The sequence below is a fragment of the Solanum verrucosum genome, unplaced genomic scaffold (genome assembly GCF_900185275.1).
Source record: "Solanum verrucosum unplaced genomic scaffold, falcon-dt-bn FXZP01000253.1, whole genome shotgun sequence".
In the NCBI taxonomy this organism is placed as follows: Eukaryota; Viridiplantae; Streptophyta; class Magnoliopsida; order Solanales; family Solanaceae; genus Solanum; species Solanum verrucosum.
The window spans coordinates 668077-691836 of NW_026019984.1; the positions used below are offsets into that span (position 1 = coordinate 668077).

At 35.9% G+C, this 23760-nt stretch overlaps 4 protein-coding genes across 6 annotated transcripts; 2 read left to right on the forward strand and 2 right to left on the reverse strand.

The window, feature by feature from the left end:
* Window positions 1-980: 980 nt before the first annotated feature.
* On the forward strand, window positions 981-7424 carry LOC125818173 (protein disulfide isomerase-like 1-4). The gene is made up of 12 exons (XM_049497714.1): window positions 981-1648; window positions 2785-2914; window positions 3386-3551; window positions 4344-4462; window positions 4539-4619; window positions 5590-5676; window positions 5770-5844; window positions 5937-6005; window positions 6095-6175; window positions 6280-6414; window positions 6917-6973; window positions 7062-7424. Exons 1-12 carry the CDS (start codon window positions 1080-1082, stop codon window positions 7230-7232), a joined length of 1740 nt encoding a protein of 579 aa, XP_049353671.1. The 5' UTR covers window positions 981-1079; the 3' UTR covers window positions 7233-7424.
* A 900-nt stretch (window positions 7425-8324) lies between these two features.
* On the forward strand, window positions 8325-8944 carry LOC125818323 (classical arabinogalactan protein 4-like). The gene has a single exon (XM_049497860.1). The coding sequence runs from the start codon at window positions 8325-8327 to the stop codon at window positions 8895-8897; it is 573 nt and encodes a 190-aa protein (XP_049353817.1). The 3' UTR covers window positions 8898-8944.
* Window positions 8945-9269: 325 nt separating this feature from the next.
* LOC125817950 (4-hydroxy-3-methylbut-2-en-1-yl diphosphate synthase (ferredoxin), chloroplastic) lies at window positions 9270-16809 on the reverse strand. 3 transcript variants are annotated; one of them, XM_049497451.1, is made up of 20 exons: window positions 16637-16809; window positions 15517-15759; window positions 15069-15226; window positions 14210-14316; window positions 14019-14119; window positions 13861-13937; window positions 13337-13456; window positions 13017-13247; window positions 12308-12424; window positions 12149-12223; window positions 11992-12069; window positions 11794-11853; window positions 11633-11695; window positions 11314-11458; window positions 11082-11220; window positions 10804-10881; window positions 10558-10717; window positions 10374-10472; window positions 10159-10263; window positions 9270-9617 (listed from the first exon to the last, which is right to left on the reverse strand). In XM_049497451.1, exons 2-20 carry the CDS (start codon window positions 15722-15724, stop codon window positions 9516-9518), a joined length of 2223 nt encoding a protein of 740 aa, XP_049353408.1. In that variant the 5' UTR covers window positions 15725-15759; window positions 16637-16809; the 3' UTR covers window positions 9270-9515. The 3 variants fall into 3 exon arrangements, with proteins under 3 accessions (XP_049353408.1, XP_049353409.1, XP_049353410.1); XM_049497452.1 differs by having other exon boundaries at window positions 16737-16790; XM_049497453.1 differs by having other exon boundaries at window positions 16513-16761.
* A 2174-nt stretch (window positions 16810-18983) lies between these two features.
* LOC125818052 (glutaredoxin-C4) lies at window positions 18984-23427 on the reverse strand. The gene is made up of 4 exons (XM_049497559.1): window positions 23197-23427; window positions 21592-21665; window positions 19459-19557; window positions 18984-19362 (listed from the first exon to the last, which is right to left on the reverse strand). The coding sequence occupies exons 1-4, from the start codon at window positions 23379-23381 to the stop codon at window positions 19289-19291; spliced, it is 432 nt and encodes a 143-aa protein (XP_049353516.1). The 5' UTR covers window positions 23382-23427; the 3' UTR covers window positions 18984-19288.
* Window positions 23428-23760: the final 333 nt, after the last annotated feature.

A 23760-nucleotide genomic window follows, 5' to 3' on the forward strand; every position in this document is an offset into this window, starting at 1 on the left:
TGCATCCCAGATACGCAAGTGAGATACAAGGGAGTTGATGACGCGATATTTGTCTATGTATCCTAGATACATGTGAATCCACTTGGATAATGTATCTAGAACAAATTACACATAATTTTGAGTCTATATATCCCGAGATACATGTATTTGGACGCATCAAAATCTGATAAGATTCATAATATTACAACATACTATGCATCTAAGTAATTAGCTTATATACTAATGAGATTTCAGTAAGTTATCCTTAAATAAAAGTCTTGGTAAGAAGAATCACTGGATGAAGTTTCAGAAGGAGGTCATATCATCATGTTATGGAACTGTGCTTTATCATACTTGGCGTGCTAGAAACTGGAACAAATTTAAAGATAAATATGTATATACTACATAGACTGTCACACATATAAAGAAGGAGACAAGGGAGATGATATGTTTACTTAGTAAAACAAAGAAAGCACAGAATTGCAAGAGCTTTATTCAGGATTTAGAAATGTAATTAATTTCTTGTTTTATTGGATATCTCATTTCTGTTTTCGACTTAAGTTCTCTTTATTTGTAATTGTTCTTTGATGGTTACGCTAATATTTTACAGTTGTTACCAAAAAAAATAAATTAAAGACAAACACAAACTAAGAGAAAAAGTGCAAATGACTCAAAAAGTATTCATTGAACAATATATTTGGTCGTTGTTATTTAAATTGTACCTTATATTTAAAAAATATTATATACAGTAAGTAAGAATTATTACTTAGTTTCTAAAGTATCCTTATGAATATTTATAGTTTCTTTTAAAGCATTAAATTTGTTCTGATAAAATCATCATTTTATTTATTAGACTAGTATTATAATTTCAATCTTCGACATGATATATTTTATATTATTTTCTAAATAAAAAATCTCATATTCGAACTTGAGGTGTAGTTAATGTAACTTGAAGCAAAAAGTAGGGGGTGAAATTGTAAAATTCAAAAACGTTGAAGAGACGCCGGGAAGTGTGCACACTGTCTAAAGATCAAGTCTCTGTCGGGGCTCTCACTATAGAAATCTCATCGATCTCAGTCAACTCGTCACTGACTCACAAAATGACGAGTCGACTCATCCTCCTCCTTTCTCTAGTTTCTCTTCTCCTCTTCTCCGTCTTACTCACCCCATCCCTCGCCGTCGCCGGCGCTGATGACGACGACGAAGACCTCAGCTTCCTCGAAACCGACGACGTAAACGACGACGCGCCGGAACACACTTTCCCAACCGACACCTTCTCTGACGACGATGATTTCGATGACGACGGGGACTTTGAGAATTACGACGATTTTGAGGTTCCGTCGGCGTTTGATGATGAGAAAGAAGAGGAAGTAGCTAAATTCGACGATAAAGACGTTGTCGTTTTGACGGATAGGAATTTCAGTGACTTTGTGGAGGATAATAAGTATGTGATGGTGGAGTTTTATGCGCCGTGGTGTGGTCACTGTAAGGAACTTGCACCGGAGTACGCTGCTGCAGCGACGGAGCTGAAGGCGGAGAATGTGCCGTTGGTTAAAGTTGATGCTACGGTGGAGAATGAGCTGGCGGAGAATTATGAGGTTCAAGGATTTCCTACTATTTATTTTTTTATTGATGGTGAGCACAAAACTTACAGTGGCCAAAGAACTAAGTGAGTCTTCTTCCTTTATATGTTTTTTTTTTTTGGAGCTCGACTATTCTGGATTCATGCATTGCAGGGTTCGTTTCTGGGGGCGGCGCTTTTAACAGGATTTCACTTTCTTAGTTTGTTGTAGTTACTTGTGTTTAATGAAAGCTTGGTAGTAATTTAGAGACAATAACCTCAAAATTTGGTACCTCGGAAATTTTAGAGGGTAAGCCATTGAAAAGCTTTATGATTTTAGCTAATTTTAAGTTTCTTGATTCTACTAGTATGATTCTTGCCTTATGTAGTGAGTGATAAATTGTGTAAGTTTCTAATTGAATTTGTATATAAGATGTGTTATGGTGGCACTGTCGTACTGACGTGGAGGTTCCTTCATGTCTTGTGACGTTTGTTTCTGTGTGAGGGTGAAAAGAGTAGCCAGCTTGCAAAAATGGAATCTTTAGTTTCATTATGTCAAATGGAGAAAGTGTTGCAGATCATGGTTACTTTTGTTTTCTTAAGGGCAAAAATAAGCAGCAGTTAGCCTGCAATAATGGGACTTTTAGCTAGTTTTAAAATGTGCATTTTATTTACATGGAGGCTTATAGCTAATTATGAGCTTCTGATCTACTAGTATGTTTCTTGCCTTGATGTAGGGAGTGATAAATTGTGTTAGCTTCTAATTGAATTTACGTCTAAGTTGTGTTATGGTTTCTTGTGACGTTTGTTTCGTATAAGGGTGAAAAGTGTAGTCAGCTTGCAAATATGGGATCTTTAGTTTCATTATGTCAAAATGTTGCAAATCATGGTAACATTTGTTTTCGTGAGGGTGAAAAGGAGCAGTAGTCAGCTCGCAAAAAATGGGATCTTTAGTTTAATTATGTCAAATGGAGAAAATGTTACAAAATCATAATGGTGGATATTTTCCTGCTTCCTTGTTACTCTTCTCATAACTTACTCTATTTAATTTAACGAGCTGCAGAAGGGCCAACATTGAGGACTTTGTCTGTTTGTCATGCTTCCTTTAATGGTTTTTGGAATTATTGAACATGGCTGTTTGAAGCAGGTGTATTCCCCTTTCCCCTTCCCCTTTTTTTTTTTTGGCTTGTGGATTATCAAATACACTTGCATGTTGATCTGAAGTTAATGAATCTTAACTTTAGAGATGCAATTGTGACTTGGATCAAAAAGAAGATTGGGCCTGGCATTTACAATATAACAACAACGGAGGATGCAGAGCGTGTACTAACCTCTGGAGACAAAGTCGTGTTAGGGTTCCTTGAGTCCTTGGTGGTATGTACTGCTTACTCTAGCATGCTAATGAATATCTGTTCTTATTAGTTACTTGTACTGGCTGTTATCCATTAGCATAACTTTCTCTTTTGAATCTTTTTCTTAGTTGGTCGGTGAATGATATAAAGTGAACATTCTACTGCTCACAACTTTTTTGTTTTGGGCATTGTTGTAGTAATTTAATGAATAGCTAATCCGTTACCTATGCTATCAGCCTCTTTCATTGGAAAATCACTGTTTCCTTTTTTCTTTCGAATGGTTTTCTTGCAACTCAACTTATTTCTTTAGTTATTTTGTATTGATTTTAACTTGGAACCTCACGTTTATCTCTTTCTACTGTTATATATGTGCTCTGCTATAATTTTTATCCTTCATTTCGAGTGTGGGAAATAGTTTTCATACGACTCATACATTGCATTTTCATAAAAATTCTACATTTTTCTCATGTTGTGAGTGTCCAAACAATTATAGGGTCCTGAAACTGAGCAACTTGCTGCTGCTTCAAAACTTGAGGATGATCTTAACTTTTACCAGACGACAAATCCTAACGTGGCTAAGCTATTCAATATTGAAGGCACTCTTAAACGCCCAGCTTTAGTCTTGCTTAAAAAGGAAGAGGAGAAAGTGGTGCATTATGGTAAGCTGTTCCTCTTATTTTCTTTATTTAATTCTGAATTGTATATTTTCTTCTAGATAACTTTGTCTGACAAAAGAGAACTCCCGCTTGATTGATTTCTTCCCTAATGTTCATAGACAATTTGTTTGTGTTTGTTTATTTAGTTAAGGGCACACCGACAAATTGATCGGAGCAAGCATTTTAAATTCATCTGGTTTTCATTTTTCAATAAGTGTATTGCATATATTTCACATGATACAAATTGAAAGCTTAAAATTCATTGAGGGTTATGAAATAAATTCATTGAAGGTTATGAAATTTCTTACATTATATTGAGATTGGATACCTACAATTCATGTTCATAAAATCGTATTGTATGCAAAGTTTTTTTCCTCAAATCAAAAGGAATTCAGTGTTTTGTCAATATCAACATTTATGTTTATATCTACTACAGTTTTGGGGCATTAACCTATGTTGGTCGGACTCTTCAAAAACCCCTCTAGGTGCGTGTCAGATCTTCCAAATGTAGTGCATTTTTTGAGGATCCGACATGGTGTGACAACACTTTTGGAGAGTCCAAGCAACATAGCTTTTAACCACCAAAGATCATTTTGTAATTCCATCGATTTTGGTCTTAAATGGGTTAGATATGAATTTTAGGGTTACTATTCATCTAGGCTGTTTAATCGGTAATCTTTAGTACCCCAGGGTAGCTGCTAAATTGCTTTATAATCTTTTGAAGTTCAAGAGAAGAAATAAAATTAAGACGGAGAGGACATGCCTCATTATCTTTTCCTTTGATTTTGCCTCCAGATGGTCAATTCACCAAGTCTGCAATAGTTAAGTTTGTATCTGCCAACAAGCTTCCTCTAGTGACAGTTTTTACTAGAGAAAGTGGAGCTTCAATTTTCTCGAGTCCAATAAAGAAGCAGGTAATACAGATATGGTATTGCATAATAAATCTGACTTTTTGAATGGAAGTGTTTATGGTTAATGCTTTCTACTCAGGTTTTGCTCTTTGCCAGAACAAATGATACAGATAAAGTATTCCCAACATTTCAAGAAGCTGCAAAACTTTTCAAGGGAAAGGTAATTAAGCTTTGCTTTAATCTTTCAGAATATTAATGCGGTCTTTGGTTTCATTGACTGCTATATTGTGTGGAATCATCACTTATAATAACTTCTTGTCTGAAAAAGGATGCTTCTTACCCATATATCATGCCTCTTGCCCTCTTTAGAGTAGACATTAAAAAAATCAATAGAGGTGCAATTGATATACACCAAACACTGGCGTCCATGAGAGATATACATAGGAACTTTTTTTTTTATCTTATACATTAAAACAAAGTATAAGATTTAGAATTTGGAACATCTTCTCTAAAAAGAAGGCTCCCCTCTTTGTGTTGCCAATGAATTTCCATCTGAATGTCCTTCGTGAATCACTATAATTGGCTTAGACATAAACAACCCAACTTCAATGAATGTACGCATCAGCTACATACTTATTTACCCTTTTGTACACATGTCTGAAGTTGATAGATCTTTATGTTGGTTGGAGGAGTGAAATGAGGTGAGTGCGCATAGTGGTTATAATGCGCATACGATAAGAAAAACGTAAATTTAATGCTTGTACTTCCACATCGATTGGAAAAATTAATCTAAGGTTGGAATACTATGTACTCTAGATTAGTTTACTGTGGATGACTTGTTTCATTTTTTCACACAGTTTCTCCAATTATGAGGAGTCAATGAAAGAGCAGGAAAATAATTTTCGTTAAAAGGAAAGAATCATGCTATAAATTAAAAAATTGTGTTTTTTTCCTGGATAATGCAGCATATCTGTCTTTTCGACAGGTAACTTTGTATATCACTACAACAGTACATAGGCAATACTGAACCATAGTTACAATAAGATCATCAAATCCAGCTATCTGATACTAAATTGAGTCTAGTACATCAATTCGGGAGATAGTGTCATTGGATTATTAACTGATTACACCAAAAACACAGTAGCAACAAGCAATTAATATTGACTTTTTGCTTACTGTTTTCTATGCAGCTTATCTTTGTTTTTGTCAACATGGATGATGAAGAAGTTGGAAAACCTGTATCAGATTATTTTGGAGCCACCGGAGATTCTCCGAAGGTAACAATCAACAGATCATAATGGGCTTGATGTGATCTTTTGGGACCAAGGTTACTGAATGTTTAATTTGTCTTGTTTGTTTATTTCCTGTAGGTTATCGGATATACTGGAAATGAGAATCCCAGGAAGTACATATTTGATGGGGAGATCACCGTTGAGAAGCTTAAGGTGGAATGCCTCCTTGTGTTTATTGGATACGGAATTAAGTGTTCTAGTCAGGAAGCTCTAAATTGAATTTTCACGTCTTTTTTATCTGTCAGGCATTTGGAGAGGATTTTCTGGTTGACAAGCTTAAAGCTTTTCATAAATCAGACCCTATTCCTGAGGATGTAAGTTGTGATTTCCCTTCCTGGCCTATCGTTTTTCATGTAGTTGTGCTGATTCAGCTCTCTGTTTTCTATTGCGTTGATTATTACAGAATGAGGGAGACGTGAAGATAGTAGTGGGGAACAATTTTGATGACATTGTTCTGGACGAGTCAAAAGATGTGCTTCTGGAGGTACCCAAGCTACTACTAAAGGCTTCACAATGAATTCTCTTGATTGGTTTTCTTTTCATTACTCAGGGTTCTTTTTGTAGTAACTGCTGTTACATTTGTTTTAGATATACGCACCATGGTGTGGGCATTGCCAATCTCTAGAACCAACGTATAACAAGCTTGCAAAGCACTTACGTGACATTGAGTCTCTTGTTATAGCCAAAATGGATGGTACCACGAATGAGCACCCTCAGGGAAAGGTAATTTGATATCTTTCTGTGTTTAATCAGCACACAAGAGTGTCATAGTTCGGTCATGAACTGCTGCTTCTCCTGATTGCTTTGTCGCTATTATTTTATTCATTTGCATTGTTCATTCATGTTTGGTTGAGGCGTGTGGCTATCACATTAAAGAATTGTTGAGTCCCACATCGGAGGTGAGATGGTGGAGAATTTTCACCTCTTGAGCTAGTTTTTGAGGTTGACTTAGACCCAAATTTCATTTCTTATGATGGTATCAGTGTAAACCCATCCCAATTCTTGTTTTATCCTTTGTTGAGACTCGATATTATATTGTTCACGCGCCCGTTGTCAAGCCTGCACTTTTGGGGGCGTCAAGTCCCATATCAGTGGTGGGATGAGGGACTTGCTCTCCTTATGTGGTTTTGAATGATCCCCACCTCATGAGCTAGCTTTTTTTTATTAGTTTTAGTAAATTTGGATGCAATTGTTGAATGGAAGGTCATTTCTGCTCCTTTTGCAGGCTGAAGGATTTCCCACACTCCTCTTCTTCCCAGCAGGGAACAAGACCGTGGATCCAGTAAGTGATTGATTATTTTGTTTGTTTTACGTCTCCATGTAAAATACAAGAAATATCAAGTGGTAATGCCTTTTGTATGATCCTACAGATCCCAATTGATGCTGACCGAACTGTGGTAGCATTGTACAAGTTTATCAAGAAACACGCAACTATTCCTTTCAAGCTTCCAAAACCTGCTTCATCGACAACTACATCAGAGAGTCCAGAAGCCAAAGAAGGTGCTAACGTAGAGTCTAGCAATGAAAAAGATGAACTATGAAAACTCATAGCTCTGTTACTTTTTTTTCTTTGTTATTCTCCTAGCTTGTTTTGTAGTAGGACTAGGTAGAGTGGGCTAGAAAGATGGCCACGGAACTTGTTTGGTTATTTCTTTTTTGTTTGAGTTTAAAGTTTAATGTCCTATATGAATGATAAGTTATATGTATCTTCAGTATAAAGAATTTTTATATCATTACTTACTTGCTGTAGTAGGTAGTAGATAGTAGATAAGTACATTCTATGGAATGTTTTAGGTATTTTCTTTGTGTTAGTAGAGTAGACGTGTCTCATATATTTGGGTGTGAAATTAGACCTTCAAATGGGTGTATGTGGCATTGCCACTCAAGTGTAAGGTGCAATACATTTTTTATAACCAAATATACATTCTTTTTGATGAGAGTTGCTTTTAAATAGATTATTGAATAGTTAAAGTGAAATGATTTTACGCAATAAATAATTGGACTAGTTTTTACACTTAAAAGTAGGATTTCCACAGTGAATTTGAATTAATCTAACACCAACTCCAAAACAAATATGTACTAACTAACACTGAATGGCCAAACGCGATACGCACTGCGTACAAAAATTACCCATTTTTATTTTCTCTATTGTCAAGTAATTGAGCACAACCGCTTTCTCAACAAACAAACAAACAAACCAAGGAAGGTCACCTCCGCTTTCTCTCTTGTTCACGCAATCAACAAAGTCCAGAACCTTTCCCCTTAATCTAGTGTATTCAGTTCCGGATCCGCCGTCTTCGTCAATCTCATTCACTTTCACTTCACGCTTCTCCACAGCTACTCTCTCATTCTCCGTCGCTTTTTTCTCTCTCTACGCAGCCAGAGTCCACGAAATCAAGTAATTAGTAAGTAACATGCTTTTGTCAACTGCGCCTTTAACTTCATTTTACTCCTTCGCAGTTCGTAAACCTTACAACGTCAATTTCACACTAACTACTACTACTCTATTTATCTCCAGATCTGCATTTTGTTAATGCATCGTTAATCGTGGTTTGTTTACTTTTTTTCATATTGCAGATCTTTTGAATTCTGAAAAAAGGAGGAGGAAAAAAGTACGTACGGTTTTATTGGCAATGTCGCCGCCAATGCTTCGTATGCTCTGTTTCACGTTTTTCCTTGCGATTTTGTCTATACAACAATGTATTTGTGCATATTCGCCGGAAAATTCTCCAAGTCCGGCGCCGGTATCAGGTGGAGATCTAGGTTCTCTACCGCCGATCGCTGCAGCTCCTAAAACTCCGTCACCGTCACCGTCGCCGTCACCTTTGGCCAATGTGAGTTCTCCTCCGGCGTCTCCGCCGACAGATCACTCTACTAATTCTGCTCCGGCGCCGTCACCTGTAAGCGGAGATAATACTACTCCGACTCCTGCCTCGGCTCCCGTAGCAGAGCCTCCATCTCCTTCTCCTTCTCCAGCTCCGAGTGATGTAGCGGCGAGTGATATAAGCCACGAGAGTAATACGGCGGAGGTGGATGAATCGTCATCGTCGGACGGTGGAATGAACGGAGGAAAGAAGGCAGGAGTAGCATTTGGAGTAGTCGCGGCAGCGTGTGTTGTAGGTCTCGGAGCATTGGTGTACAAGAAGCGCCGGCAGAATATCCGACGAGCACAGTTCGGGTACGCTGCCCGGAGAGATTTTCTTTGAGTTGCATGCTTCATATATATGCAAATCTTTCCACATATATCTCACATTATATATTATATATAAATCTATGTAGCATTCGAGAATTTCATTATATTTGTTTGATTCTTTAATCATGGAATAAAAATTGAGTACGTAATCCTATTATTTTGTAGTTTGCTACATCTGTTTAAACTTTAATCATAAATTTGTGATTCGATTATTTCGATTCTCATGCATGCAGCCACATTCCCCTGACGTTTCGACCTTCATCGCAACGTTCGTCGTCTCTACATGCCTAGGTATCAACCGTAAGCCTTTCCTTGTTTGAACATCACCCTTCTCTTTTATCTGCTAAATGAATGGATCTTATCAACGTCCATAAATGATAAATCATAGATTGAACTGCCACAACCTATTTCATTAGATTCCCAAAAAGGGGACTAGGAGCTTGTATTCATTGATACATGAATTAACCATGTTCTGCATTTTGCATGATACATAAAATTCTATAACATATAAAAAAGCTAATATCTCTGCTTCTTGGAAATAGCAGCTCTCTGGAGTTGCTATACTAGTTGTATTATTATCCAGTTGATATAGTCTGCATCATTTCCATCTCCTGAACTCGGCGACTTAGTCTTACTCCTCGGTTGGAGGATCAACCCAGCGGTCGTTATCTTTAATTAGCTGGATCAATGCATCCGTTGCATGCTCCATTTCAATAGCGCGTTTTACCACCGTCTGGTAGAAATTTATTTCACCAGTAATTGAAACATATTAGTGACATGAATTGAGCTTAAATGGGGAAAAACATGGTCAGTGAGAATTCATATAAATGACCCCAACTTGTTTGGGATTGAGGCGTAGTAGACAAAAAGTACAAAATTTGAAAACTAGCAGCAACTACTACTTCCTCAATCACAAGCAATCTGAGTACAACTAATCAGTATTCCTTCAAAAAAAAGTACATCAAAATATTTCATTTTCTTTAGCTATGTTTGGGTGAATTGTGTATGCTTGAAGGATTACTAGCTATGATATTTAGGTATTCTTTTTAGTCAAATGAGATAATAACAACCATCGCCGCAGGGAGATATAGCATACATGCATCTAAAAGTTTTTTTATTCATTCTCTTTCGGATCTATATGATGGCTAAAGAGGATGATCGACTCAATTGATTATACTTTCAACGATATTTTTCTCTAAAAAACTATGTAGTGAATAATGCAAAGCCAAATCCATCTTGCTCAGTACTGAGATAAGGGAAATAAAGCTTGGTACCTTGCCGACGTAAAGGTCAATCTTCCCAGGAGCACCACCAACATATCCAAAGTCAGCATCCGCCATCTCCCCAGGTCCATTCACAATGCAGCCCATGATGGCAATCTGAGAAGGAAAAAGAAACATAACACGAGTCATTTTTATTTACCGTCAGAATATATACTCAAAAAAATTAAGCTATTCAATAACAGTTAGCATTAGGGTCGCGTAATTACTGAAACACCAGGCAAGTGTGATGTCTTCTCTCTTATTTGAGCGCTTATCTCTTGAAGATCAAATAAAGTTCTGCCACAGGATGGGCATGATACATATTCCTGGAAGGGATACACAGAAATGGAAATGAGTACTGTTACTATAGATTGATTCAGATTCTTGATGTGTCCATTCGCTTAGCATTACCGTTTTTGTGTTCCGCATTCTGCAACCTTGAAGCAAATTGAAAGATGTATTTCTGAGGAAATCAAAATCCTTGACTGGAGCTTCCAAGAGAAGACCATCACCGAGCCCATCTACCAAGAGGGCTCCGGCATTTGTCCCGGCACCAATCACTAAGTCATCCCTGTCATGTTGAAATTGTCGTAAGCTAAATTACAAAAAAAACTCCACACGTCTGATTGTAGGTCATTCACATCTTTCTTGCCATACCTGTGGGTGTTGCTGGGAAATTGTATGTGATGAATCACTGGAAAGTTCAAGGAGTTCTCAGAAAGATACTCAAAAAGCCTGCAAAAGCAGATATGCTCAAGTTAACAGTGTCAAAAGAAGTAGAGAATGGGAAAAAAGCAGCAGCTAAGTAGTTTTCTGTCGTAAATCGTAATGTCTGCCTTTGAGAAAGTTTATACAAATGGAACGTATAATATTTGGTTATGCCAACTGATTTACTGTAAGACAATGTGAATATTTTTAATCAAGAAGCAACATACCTCCTGGCGGCCTGAACCCTGCCAATTTTTTCCTCTGTATATGGTAGATTATGAAGAATCATAGTAACATCAGAGCTCTTCAGGATTTCCAACTCGTCTTGTGATTCATCGCCACGCACGGACACAACCAATCGTGTACCTACAAGTAGGTTTCCACGTCTAGCCTGATTAATAAAACCTTTGGAAGATAATCAATTCAAAGAACTTACAGAACAAAATACAATTATCACACCTTCGGGAAGAAGCTTGTGAGCACCACCAGACAACTCCTTCAGAGTAACCAAGACCATGGCATTGGGTAATGGCTTTGTCAATTGCTCTGAGAGAGGAGCAATGACTCCCATGCTTATGTCGACCAACCTTTTGAGAGCTAGACGCTGTTCATGTGCAACAAAAAAAATTGACAATCAAGTCACTCTCACAGTAAACAAAATGGATATATCAAAATAATGTGCACTAGAAATGCTAAACTTTAACACACATTAGTCAGATCATCAACGAAAATAACGTGAATACTTAAATTACTACATAGAAAAGAAAAGGGTCCTTACAGAATCTATATCATCTAGTGGTGGAAGTTCCCTCAACAGGATTGAGTCCACAGTTGCCAAATCCTGAATTGACACTGATTATAAGTTAGCACAAAGACGGTGCACAACAAGAGGAGAAGAATCGGTTAAGTACACATTGCAATGAAAGCCGTAGAATAGACCTTAAAAGGCATGCCAACAACAAGCTTTGCTGCCAATGATCTATACAAAAGTTCAGGGGTCTGCAAAACCAAAAAAAATGTGACATTTCAAGGAAGATAAAATGAAGAAAACAATTGGAGCTAGAAATTAGCATGTCTAGAAATTGATTAGTAGAATCATATATTACAAACTATTATTAGAGAAGTATCAGATAAGACCTTTAATTGATTCAAAGAGACAGACATGAGAACAGAACCATCTCGATGCAACACGCCTCTGTAGTCTACTTCATCACCCTGTTAGAAAAATCAAACATTTGTTTGCTTCAAAAAATGAAGTCTCATATACCATATCTGCTCAGGTTTTAAAACCGACCTCCTTTTGAGCTGGCAATTCCCCTGACCTACGTTGAAAGTCAAAATAACGTCTGTGCTTTTCTTCAAAGGGGGCCTGATAAAGGAAGTGAAAATCTTACTACTTTGTCAAACTTAAAGTACTAAAGCTCACTCATAAGCAACGTGATGAAAAGATTACCACTCCTTGCTGAAGCGCAGCTGCTCTTGTTCCAAGGTTTGCCAATCGTCGACAGGGATCTATCTCCTCTTCTGGAGCTTCAGTTAGGGAAACCCGTATTGTATCACCCAAACCATCCTGGATAAATTTGATAAATCAAGATTATGTATTTTCTGTCGCTTGATGAAACCATTCAAATGGAACAGAATACAGCATTTAGATTAATCACATCTTCTGTTTAGCACAATTTAACAAATACATTCTTGTCCCCCCACCCATTTTGACAGTAAGTACCCTATTGCTTACTACAACAACAACAACATACCCAGTGTAATCCCACAAGTGGGGTTTGTGAGGTAGACTAGAGAGGCTGTTACCAATAGACCCTCAGCTCAAAAGACATGTTCCTGAAGCAGAATTGCAAGAATAATATGACAATAAAATAGAAAGATACAAAGCAAATGAGACAACAAGAATAAGAGACTACATGCCTACTAAACATCACCCTATCTTTTGCACATACAGTGCGACAACATTCGGCTACTTACTTGCCTTCTACCCTAATCCTTGATCTCCAAACCTTCCTATCTAGGATCATGTCCTCGGTAAGCTGGAGAAATACCCTATTGCTTGTCTAAATGAAGCTGGGACCGTCAAAATGAATAAAGATATTATTTTTAAAAGATGCTCGGCCTTTAACTGTTATTCATACAGGATAAAAATAGTATACCTGAAGAAGTGTGCCAATACCGATTGCAGACTTCATCCTTCCATCCTCACCTTCACCAGCTTCAGTAACTCCCAAGTGTAAAGGATAGTCCCATCCCTGAACATACATCTCAGCTACAAGAAGGCGATACGCCTGAACCATAACTACTGGATTGCTAGCTTTCATTGAGAAGACGAAATTGTGAAAGTCCAACTTTCTACAAATTCTTGCAAACTCAAATGCTGATTCTACCTGTAACACATTAGATGATACAAATTATCGAATACAACAACAATGACTAGAACAGAATATTCTAGGTAAGTAATTCAGTTGCTGCTCACCATTCCCCTAGGCGAGTCCCCATAATAGCTCATAATGCGATCTGAAAGGCTCCCATGGTTTGTTCCAATGCGCATTGCACGTCCATACTTCTTACATTTTTCCACCAATGGTGAAAAAACCTGAAGCATTTCAAGGAGAAAATGGATTAGACTCTTGCAAAGAGGTAGACTGCTACACGTCATAATGGTGGACCAAATTGTGTCCAGGAATATGCTTTATGATAAAAGGGGAAATTTCTTCCTGAACGAGAATAATAGGAAGTCAGAGTATCCAATAAACGATGATTAAAGACCTAACGCCAGCTTGATAACCTATTCTTGTTTGGTATTGTCTGTGCTAGCATACTGACTGCAACTTTTGCTGCATCTTATCTTTTGCACAGCAGTAAACAACGAGGATCTTATGATTAAATCAATATGATTCATATCTTTACATTGTTCATTATCATTATCAAAAAAATATCCTTACATGTTTTTGAAGTAGAAAAAAATACAGTATTCATATAAGTGCGGGAAGGTCTGACCTCCTCAATATGCTCAAGTTCTTTCTGATAGTCATCTTCTGTGTACTCTAATTGCTCAAACTGGGCTCGCCTGTCAGCTGAAAGAAATTAACTGATTAGATCAGAGATATTCTCCTAACTCTTCCAAAAGACCATCACGTAGACAGAGGATGAAATACCAAAGTTTCCAGGATTGACACGTATTTTGTCAAAGCACTCCGCCACTCGAAGTGCAACAGAAGGAGCAAAATGAATGTCAGCCACCAGAGGGATGTTGTAACTGCATGTACAGAACGTTGATGGAATAAAATATGCTCATATCGTCAAGTCCATCAAATATTGAGATATACTGATGAAAAATGAGACATACTTCTTTTGCACCAGAGTATTTTTAATTTCAAAACATGCATCAGCTTCTTTCTTCCCTTGTACTGTAATTCGAACTATGTCAGCTCCTGCATCAGCTATTTTCATCACCTGAGTAAACATGAATTAGCATCATAGCTAGACTTCTTTAGTCCTTTAGGTTTCAAGCTCATTAAAGAGGCATGTGCAAATACAACATGCAAATTATTGGAAATTCGAAAACAAAAAGGTTCACCTCTTGAGCTGGAAATTGATTTATGATTAAGTAGAAAACTTGCTGTAAAATTCCGAACACAGATGGGAGTAAATTTACACACCATCAAAGAAAGTAGCATTTGTGGTGATATGTTGCATTCAATTCTGAATGAAGTTCTATATATAGCGGACTTAGAAAGGTTGCCCAAAATTAGAAAGAAAAGAGTAAAACACTATTCAATGACTGATTCACATGGAACCAACACCATTATCTTACTACTGATATGAGAAGAAAACACTGTCACAGACGAGATAAATTAGGACATTGGAACACTCTGAAGATTCATAGTCGAGAAAATCATCACGAAACAGAAAACGGATAAGGTCAGAGAATGACAGAATGGTAAGGTTACACATAGAGCATCCCCCCTTCCCTTCTCCTTGTCCCTCCTCTATCCCAAGCCTCGTCCCTTCCCCCAAACCAAAAGTAGGTAAAAATAAGTAAAGAAGGTCGGCTCGTAAAGTTACAAACTCAAAATAAACAGTATTAACTGAGGACACCCAAAGAAGTAAACTCAGCTTCAATACAGCACTAACACAAATTTCATTGCAGATACAGTTATAGCAGACTGCCACCTCTCGCTTAAATTGTGAAGTAGAAGAAGAACCTGTTCTACTGTCGCAGCAACATCTTTGGTATCTGTTGTGGTCATTGTTTGAATTCTAATTGGATGTTCGCTACCAAGAGCCACGTTCCCAACCATCACAGTGCAGGTCTGTCTTCTGACAGTTTTGTATATGGATTCACAATATTTTTGCCTAGGAACTGTATCAAGAAGCATACATCAGTCATCAGAGAATGAATACAAATAAATGTGTTGCTTCTACTTCCAAAATATAAAACGAAGATCTTTCACAGGATAACTAAATAAAAAGAAGAAGATATTAAAATGCCAAATTTAAATTTCCTATAAGTAGCATCCATGGAGATCTAAGAGAAGTTACTTCAAACGTATTCCAATTAAGTTTTTGTGAAACGTCTCCTACAGGATTCCTACAGGATAAATAATCCACACTGTTTAAAAGGCAAAGTACTAGAAGCTCTGTAGTGCCTACCTAGTAGTGGACTCCCTTCGGACGCAGGCTGAAGTTCAATGGTCTCTTGATCAGGAATTGCATTTCTTATCACAGAAACCTTGGTTCGCCGAAACTTAACCCTCTGTAAGTCAGAAACTCTAACAAAATTCATACTTTTAGTGAACCCCAAAACATTTTCATTGCTCTTCAGGCCTGTAAATGAAGTTGGAACAGCCCCTGCCGCCATTTTTATCGATGACCCAAGTCTCTATCTTTACACTCCTGAAACATAAGACAACCAATATTCATCTAGTATACATTAGCTATCACAAAACAAAAGCAAAAAAAGAGATCTTTCCCAAATCCTTTATGGACCCAATTGATATCTTTCCCTGTTGGAATAAAACTGAAGTATTTGAACTCTTACAGTAACAGAAAATGAAATAAACCAAGATTTGAGCAGGGCAATTCAAATAGAAAACTCAGCCCAAAACACAAAACTACAACAACTTACTTAGGAATATGATCATGTAAATCAATTTAATCAAAAGAAAAAATTGAAACTTTCTTCAAGAATTTCCTCCAATACAAAAAGGGGTCTGAACAAAAGAAGAGCTGGAGTTAAAGATAACACTACTCACCAAGTAGAAGAATCAAGAACTTACAAATTCTCAATATTCACCAAAATCCAGTTAGGCAGCTGAGAAAACCTATCCTCCCATCTCCCCCTCACCCCCACCTCACCTACACACAAAACCCAAAAAAAACTCATAACTACAACTACTATGGCTCAATCCCAAGTTAGTTGGGCCTAGCTATAAATTCTCAATATTCACCAAAATTCAATTACCCAGACACTCCCCCCACCCCACTCCCAAGCCAAAAAAAGGGATATTTTTTCAAATCCCTTTTGGACCTAGTTGATATCTTCCCTGTTGGAACAAACCTGAAGTATTTAAACTCTTACTATAACAGAAAAAGAAACAAACCAAGATTTAAGCAGAGCAACTCAAACAAAAAACTACAACAACTTACTTAGAAACATGATCACATAAATCAATTTAACAAAAAAAGATTGAAACTTTCTTCAAGAATTCCCTCAAATCCAAAAAGGGGTTTCAACAAAAGAAAAACTTGAGTAAAACATAACACAACTCACCAAATTCAAGAATCCAAAGAGAAGCACAAAGAATTAGGTCTCAAAAAGCTTGTAATAAAATGGGGTTTCAGAAAAAAATGGAAGAGAAGAATGAAATTACTTGTATATACTCTTCCTAACAGATTAGGCAACTGAGAATGCAGACAAAATGAGACTTGTACAGCATCTTTTTGGAATTGTATTGTTTGTAGCCAGCCATACACATTTAAGTGAAAAATTAGTGGTCAATTTTTAATTACTAGAAACTTGCTAATGGACTAAAATGACTGGTAATTTTCTTTATTGTACCCCTTGTGTTTTTGGATTATATTAGTTTTGGTCCACCAAAATAGTGAATTTGCACTCCTAGAACATAATTGGGTTTGGCTTTGTGATGTTTTCTAAGGGTTCTTTTAGTTCAAAACTAGGTTATATTGGGATTATACTTAAATTTTATTCCTATTTTGTGTAAGATAAAAAGACGATTTCTGATAAATTCTTGGCTCAAAATAAAAATTGTGAAAAATAAGTGATAAATTAAATGTGAGTACATAACAAACTCTATATTTTGTTACAAAAGAGTGAAAGAAATAGAGGGTTTAATTAAATTAATTTGTGTTCCCACTCCAAGTTTTATATAGCAAAAAAGGAAAAATAATAATTATAAAATGGGAGCAACCAACGTAAAGGATGTAAGCAATGTATTATTACTTCATGAAAATTCAAATTGATAGTGAGAAATAATAATTGAGGTCATATAGTTTGAAAATTCAATATACACATGTAACACATAAATCATGTTTTGTCTATTTTGACTAGATTTTAATGAAAGCATAATATTTCCAAATACCTATTAATATTAGTTGGAAACAAAATGAGAGAAACTATAATTGAGGTCATAAGTTTGAAACATTTCAATAATCAAGAATAAGTAATATTTTTTCTACGTCAAAATAGAAATGCTCTCTCCTTATTTCAATAAATATTTATTAATTTTTATTGTACGAGCTAATTCTTTTTTTATTTATTATTTTATTTTTCTCAGTAAATAAAAACGAAGAAAATGTAAGAATACACACATATAAAAAAAAATTTGATTGAGTCAAGAGAATATTCTATAAGATGGAACGTCAGATTTTAGGATACATCATACATGTGTCATGTGTGGACGTTGAAGATCTATCATACCTTTGGGTGTGCGGTGGTTGAAGGAATGGTTATTACCAAATTCTAGCTTGTTGGGGTTATTTGTGTCAAAATATATATATATCAATCCCAGGACATCGGTAATCTCTAAAGATCTCAAAATTAGTAAGTGTGTTTTTTTACTAATAAAAAAAGTTGTAGACTGAAATTTAGTTTGTGAAAAGTACAAGGATTGAGATGCAAAATTAGAAGGAATACATACAACTAACTAATATTTGGACTTAACAACCAAACTGTGGAAAAAGAAAAAAGACACGAGACAATTGCCACGTGTTTCCTTAGGTAGTGTTTTACACGTGAAAAATAGAACGCCTTTTACGGTTATGATGAGAGTAAATGGTTAAGGATAAGTTATATTAAGATTAATATTTTATTGAGAGTTTGATTTGTTGTATTTGATATAATATGTGAATAAGTTATTTGTTGACAAAAAATTCTTTTATGAATGTGAAAAATAATGTATAAAAAGGGTTTAAAGAGATATCTTTGTCATTTACCGATTTTATTTTAGATAAGTATCCTGGGATTACTATATCACACAGGGGGAGGTATAATTAATCCTGATACTAATTATTGATCTCAAGGGTAAGTTATTCCAAACTTGTCAACCAAACAACAAATTAAGTGACACTATAATTTAATCTCAGGACTATTTGGAGTTATCCTTCACATTAACCGACCCCTAAATTGCCTAAGTTATGAGTCCGGTCTCAAAACAGATATTTTTTGACAAACACAAATCAAAATAGACACTTTGCTTATAAATGGACGAATTGTCACAAATGAATTTAACTCAATTTGTTTCATCCCAAAATAAATCACAAAACTTTTAGGGTAGTTCGACCACAAACAAATATTTTTTGACAAACACAAATCAAAATAGACACTTTGCTTATAAATGGACGAATTGTCACAAATGAATTTAACTCAATTTGTTTCATCCCAAAATAAATCACAAAACTTTTAGAGTAGTTCGACCACAAATGGGTGAACTACAATTTTTTTTATTAATTTTTCACATGAAGCTATATCATATCTAATTTTTAGAACCAGAAATCCTTCCTCCTTTTCAATTTATTTGTATTTTTTTTTTGTTTTGGCAACTTTCTTCGTGGACCACAAAATTTAGAAGTCTATTTTACTTTCGTTAACTCCATGCCAATTCAAAACCAGACAAACAAATTTAAATGAAAGGAGCAATGATAATGCTTACAAATAATAGTACCTACAATAACAAGTCCTTTCTCCTAAAGTTCTTATTAAATAGAGGCTCATGCTTACAAATTTTTGGAAATCCAAAAAGAAGAGAACCAAAACTTAGCTAAGAAAGAGTCTATTAGATTACAATCACCAACTTTTTCAACCTCCACACCCCCCCCCCCCCCCCTCAAAGGCTGCAAAAAAACCTATGGTGATCATATATCATATTACAGAGTCATTGAATTGAAACCATGTAACAAATTCAGCTTAAAGATCATCATTCTTAGACTTAACACCAAGAAGTTTAGCTAGATCCCCGTTTTCATACGCCTCGATGGTATCTGTACAGTAAATAATATTGTAAGCACAGGATTATGAGTTATGACTAATACAGAGGCAGCAGAGAGAGCACTAAGATATGCTTTGAGTTAGCTTACCATCTGATCCTCCGATATGTTTTCCGTTAATGAACACTTGTGGCACGGTGCGTCTGCCAACGATCTCACTAATGGCATCCTGGATGCTCCATCCATCATCTAACAAGAGGAAAAAGCAAGATTTTGATTAAAGGTTCTGATCAAAGACATGATCTATTGTTGTAAAACAATTCTCTTCACCTTCTACATTGAGTTCAAATAGATATTGCTGCAAAGCAGTATTGTCAAAGGCGAAAAGTTGTAAAAAGTACTCCAGATCTATTGGGATTTAAGCATAAAGAGCAATTTAAGTGCAGGCTTTAGTAAAAAAAAAAAGGCAGAAATACAAAATTTAATGTAAAACAAGAAAAAAGTAACAAATTCATACGATAATGTTTTCCTTAACAACTACTACACTTATTTGCCAATTATATTTGTCGTTTGGTACCGATTCAAGATAGAACTCATGAGCAATGAGTGTGCTTGCTTAATGCTTGCCTGCACTGAACCACAGCTTAAGTGAGACAAAGTGCCCTCACCGAGCTGTTCTGAGCTTCAGGACTTAAACATGCCTTAAACGAGCCTTTGTCAACAACGCGTAAATCACCCCACCCCCCCCACCCCCAAAAAAAACCCTAGGTCCAACTAAGGGAACTCACGCCCACAAGGGCCTTCGACAAATTGGAATGGTTAGATTTATGAAACAACAAGCTGGATAATTTAGGACATTATGATCATTCCAAAGTTTCAAGGGCGCGGGTTGCTAGGTGTAAATACTAAGCGAAGTGTAGAACCTTCTTGAGTGAAGTAAGAGCCCGGTTGGATTGGCTTTTCGCTTGTTTAAGTTATTTTAGCTTAAAAACTAGTGCTTATAAGCAGTTTTAAATTTTACCCAAACAGTATAAAACTGCTTAAAAGCTATTTTGGCTTAACAACACCTAAAATAAGCCAATCCAAACAAGCTCGAAGTAAAGACCTAAAAGTTAGCCCACCCATCATGGCGGGTAAAGAGCCTCAATTTAAAGCAAACAAAAGAGAAGCAAGAGAAAATAACATGGCTGCCGTCCAATTAATTAGTTTAGTATATATTCTGGGGAAAACGTGTTACTTTTCCCTACTTGCCTGTCAATTCAGTATCTCATTCCCTGCAAAGCACCCGCAACTTCAAATCAACAAGAGGAGGAAGCTCAGGACATTTATAAACCCTTTTGAATCCATATTCTTTTTTTTGGAAAAGTAATATAAACCCTTTTGGATTCCATTATACATGTGGAATATATACTCACTATAACCTTTGTAATGGGTTACAGGTTACCATAAATCTCTATAATGTTGAAAATATTTTAAGGTCTACAAATGGCCTGAAATTTGGTCTTGTGGGTGATAAGCTGGTTTAAATGATTGGCTTTTGATATGACATGAAATTACAGCATTCAACCAAAACTTCATCTCTCTGAACATTTGCGTGTAAAATTAAGGTTCCCAACAGTCTTCATGTGACAATGCATGCAATAGCATTTCTCTAAGGGTGTTCGGTACGGAGAAAAGCATTTTCTTCAATTTTCCCATGTTTCGTTGGTCAAATTGTTTTGGAAAACATTTTCTCTAGGAAAATGAGTTCCTTAAAAAATGAGAAAAAGGACTTCCCTGATAAAGTAGGATTCCTAAGTGACATTCCAATTTCATTGTCTCATCCCCAACCCCCAAAGCCCTACCCCTTGACCATCCCACCCCCGAACCCCCACTCCATCCCACCCCCCTAATGTTTTGGCAGATTACATATAAATGCACTTGTTTTTTTTTAATTTTGTTTTCTTACCAAACACTAGAAAATAAGTAAAAAACCACTTGTTTTTCAAGAGAACATTTTCCTTCATACCAAACACACCCCAAGTCTCAATTCACTTGAAGTGTTTCTATTTAATTGGACAAGTCCAATTGACCTTGTCAAGAAATCGTGGAAAATGTGATTGGCCGATGGCAAGCCTAATAAGATGTAATCCATTTGTATCTTACAATTTTACTTGATTACTGAAATCCATTGTAGGCAGTTGAGAAAACCTTAGAAGGTTGGCAGCTATAATCCTGCCTTACAACATGTAGGGATAGATAAAGGAAAATTTTTGGTTGAGACTAGGGGCATACGAAGGATACCTCTCTCATCAAGCTCAACGACATGAGGTTTTTGGTTCAATTCTTTGAATACAGCCTTTGCTTTCCTACAGTATCTGCAAAGCAATATAAAATTGATGCAAACAGTTAATACAACATACACAAATAAAATAGTGTTTGCATGCCAGGTCATTATATATACTTTTAAGAAGTTGAATATGTACAAATAGGTTTCGAATAGGAAAATTAATGAATCTATAAGCCATATTAGTTGTCAGTGATTTTGATCTATTGAATCTCAAACATTCTTATAGGTGTTAAGGTATGGATTTCACTGGCTAACAGGATACATGTTGTATTGCCTCATCAATATTGTGAGTCATATTTACTGTCTCGCAAATGAACGAGACAGAATTTACGTGATAACTTTAGAATTGAAAAAGAGCACATGATGAGCACTTGGGGAAAAGGTCCCCATAATTGTAAATGTAATCTGTTCGTCATTTTGAATGATGCATTCAGAAGGTAAAAGTACTGTTTCTCTGATATATCCTCAGAATTTAAGCATCGAGCATATTGGACACAGATCATAGTTTAGATGCAATTCTCCCCAACGTCATCGAGGTACCTCCTTTTAGATGCATGACTCTTCAATATAATTTATGGAGAAATAGCAATGGAACCATAAACTAGAGCAATTCAAAACTCAAACACTATGTTTTTAGCATACCATTTTCTTCAAAGACTTGAGAACTCTCCCCTCAATTCAATTTTCATAATCGTGTGAGAAAGGTAGATCCTTGGGCTCTTTGATTAGACATAACATGATCAAGGTAAATCAAACTTCTTCTTTTTTTATGTAATAAATTAATCAGTTTTATACTTTCTTTTCCTTTGATTTCCACGGCGTAAGATTCAATTATAACCTCACAGAACAATCAGAGTACATCCGTTATCATAAAGACCAATTCTTATTACAATCAATAAGCTAAAGACAACTCAATAAAAGAAGGTATCAAGCTAAAGCAAATCAAACTAGCTAAACGCCTAAACCATTGTAAAAGGGGAAAATGTTCCACATTTTTACATCGATCCATCCAATAATTAACTCAACTATAAACACCAAAATCAAGATCTTTCCGTAAAGTATACAGAAAAATGTATTACAACCTTCTTTGTCACATTATAATCCTCATAAGAAAAGCTTCTTCCTTACATGCTTCAATATTTTTCAATACTCCCTTAGTCCACTTTAACTCTTCCAGTTTAGAAAATCAAGAGATTTATATTGTTGTAAAGTATAAACTATAGTCAGTTCCAAAAAAACATTAAATTTATTATATTCATAAGGGTAATATAGTAAAATTGTCATGGACGGAGGGAGTAACTTTTTGTTCAAATTCATCAAAGACACAAACTTTATCCTCACTTTTGGTAGAGTAACTCAAACCAATAAAAAAAGGATCACTCAATTTGGAATTTATCATATCAATTTGACAATCAAAAACCACAACAGATAAAAAAGCTATAACTGCATTACAAAAGGGACATCAAAATTACAAATGAAACACAATCAGATAATAAGCTAAAAACCCATCAACAAAATAAATAAAAAAAAGCTTAAAGAGAGAGAGAAAAAAAACTAACGGGCAGTAAGATTTGGAGAAGATAACAATGGAGTGAGAAGAAATCGTCTTTTTGACGAAAGCAGATGAATCTCCAGCTTCAACAATTGTTGATGCGTATAACAACACAGTTACGGATACTATAATTAAGAAAATGGGTATCGAGGAAAACGATGTAGAACTGGAAAATGCAGTTGATTTCGCCATTTTTGAGCTCTGAAAGAGTTGAAAATTAATTTGCTCTTTCAAGATCTCAAATCGGGTTTTTTTTCTTCAATATATATGGAAAGTATATTTTAGTAAAAATTAGGCAAATCACATAGTATAAGAAGGAAATTACTTCCTATCCCTACTCTTTCATTAATTACCAAAAATCCCTTTTTACCTGATTGGGCTTTGGGATTTGGGCCTTGTTTTATTTTGTTATGGGCCTGGTGATAAAATTGTTGGATGAATTAGACAAATAACCATTTTTACGCGGGTGATTACGGGAATGATCTTGAAAATAAGTCGTCTTAAAATAAATTTTAAGTTTTTCCATGTGGAGGCTATTTTTGACTTTTGATAGTGAAGGTTTGTTCATGGA

Bases quoted from the DNA above. Each gene is read 5' to 3' on its own strand.
- LOC125817950 (XM_049497451.1), bottom strand. From the start codon at position 15,724: ATGGCGGCAGGGGCTGTTCCAACTTCATTTACAGGCCTGAAGAGCAAT. The intron at 10,718-10,803 runs GTATGGCAAGAA...TCAACATGACAG, and splicing joins TTTCCCAGCAACACCCACAG to GGATGACTTAGTGATTGGTG. The intron at 10,473-10,557 runs GTAATGCTAAGC...TATCCCTTCCAG, and splicing joins GAATGCGGAACACAAAAACG to GAATATGTATCATGCCCATC.
- LOC125818323 (XM_049497860.1), top strand. From the start codon at position 8,325: ATGTCGCCGCCAATGCTTCGTATGCTCTGTTTCACGTTTTTCCTTGCG.
- LOC125818173 (XM_049497714.1), top strand. From the start codon at position 1,080: ATGACGAGTCGACTCATCCTCCTCCTTTCTCTAGTTTCTCTTCTCCTC. The intron at 4,463-4,538 runs GTAATACAGATA...CTTTCTACTCAG, and splicing joins CGAGTCCAATAAAGAAGCAG to GTTTTGCTCTTTGCCAGAAC. The intron at 6,176-6,279 runs GTACCCAAGCTA...CATTTGTTTTAG, and splicing joins CAAAAGATGTGCTTCTGGAG to ATATACGCACCATGGTGTGG.
- LOC125818052 (XM_049497559.1), bottom strand. From the start codon at position 23,381: ATGGCGAAATCAACTGCATTTTCCAGTTCTACATCGTTTTCCTCGATA. The intron at 21,666-23,196 runs GTTAGTTTTTTT...ATTGCTTTGCAG, and splicing joins TTCTCCAAATCTTACTGCCC to ATACTGTAGGAAAGCAAAGG. The intron at 19,558-21,591 runs GTATCCTTCGTA...TCCTCTTGTTAG, and splicing joins CGTTGAGCTTGATGAGAGAG to ATGATGGATGGAGCATCCAG.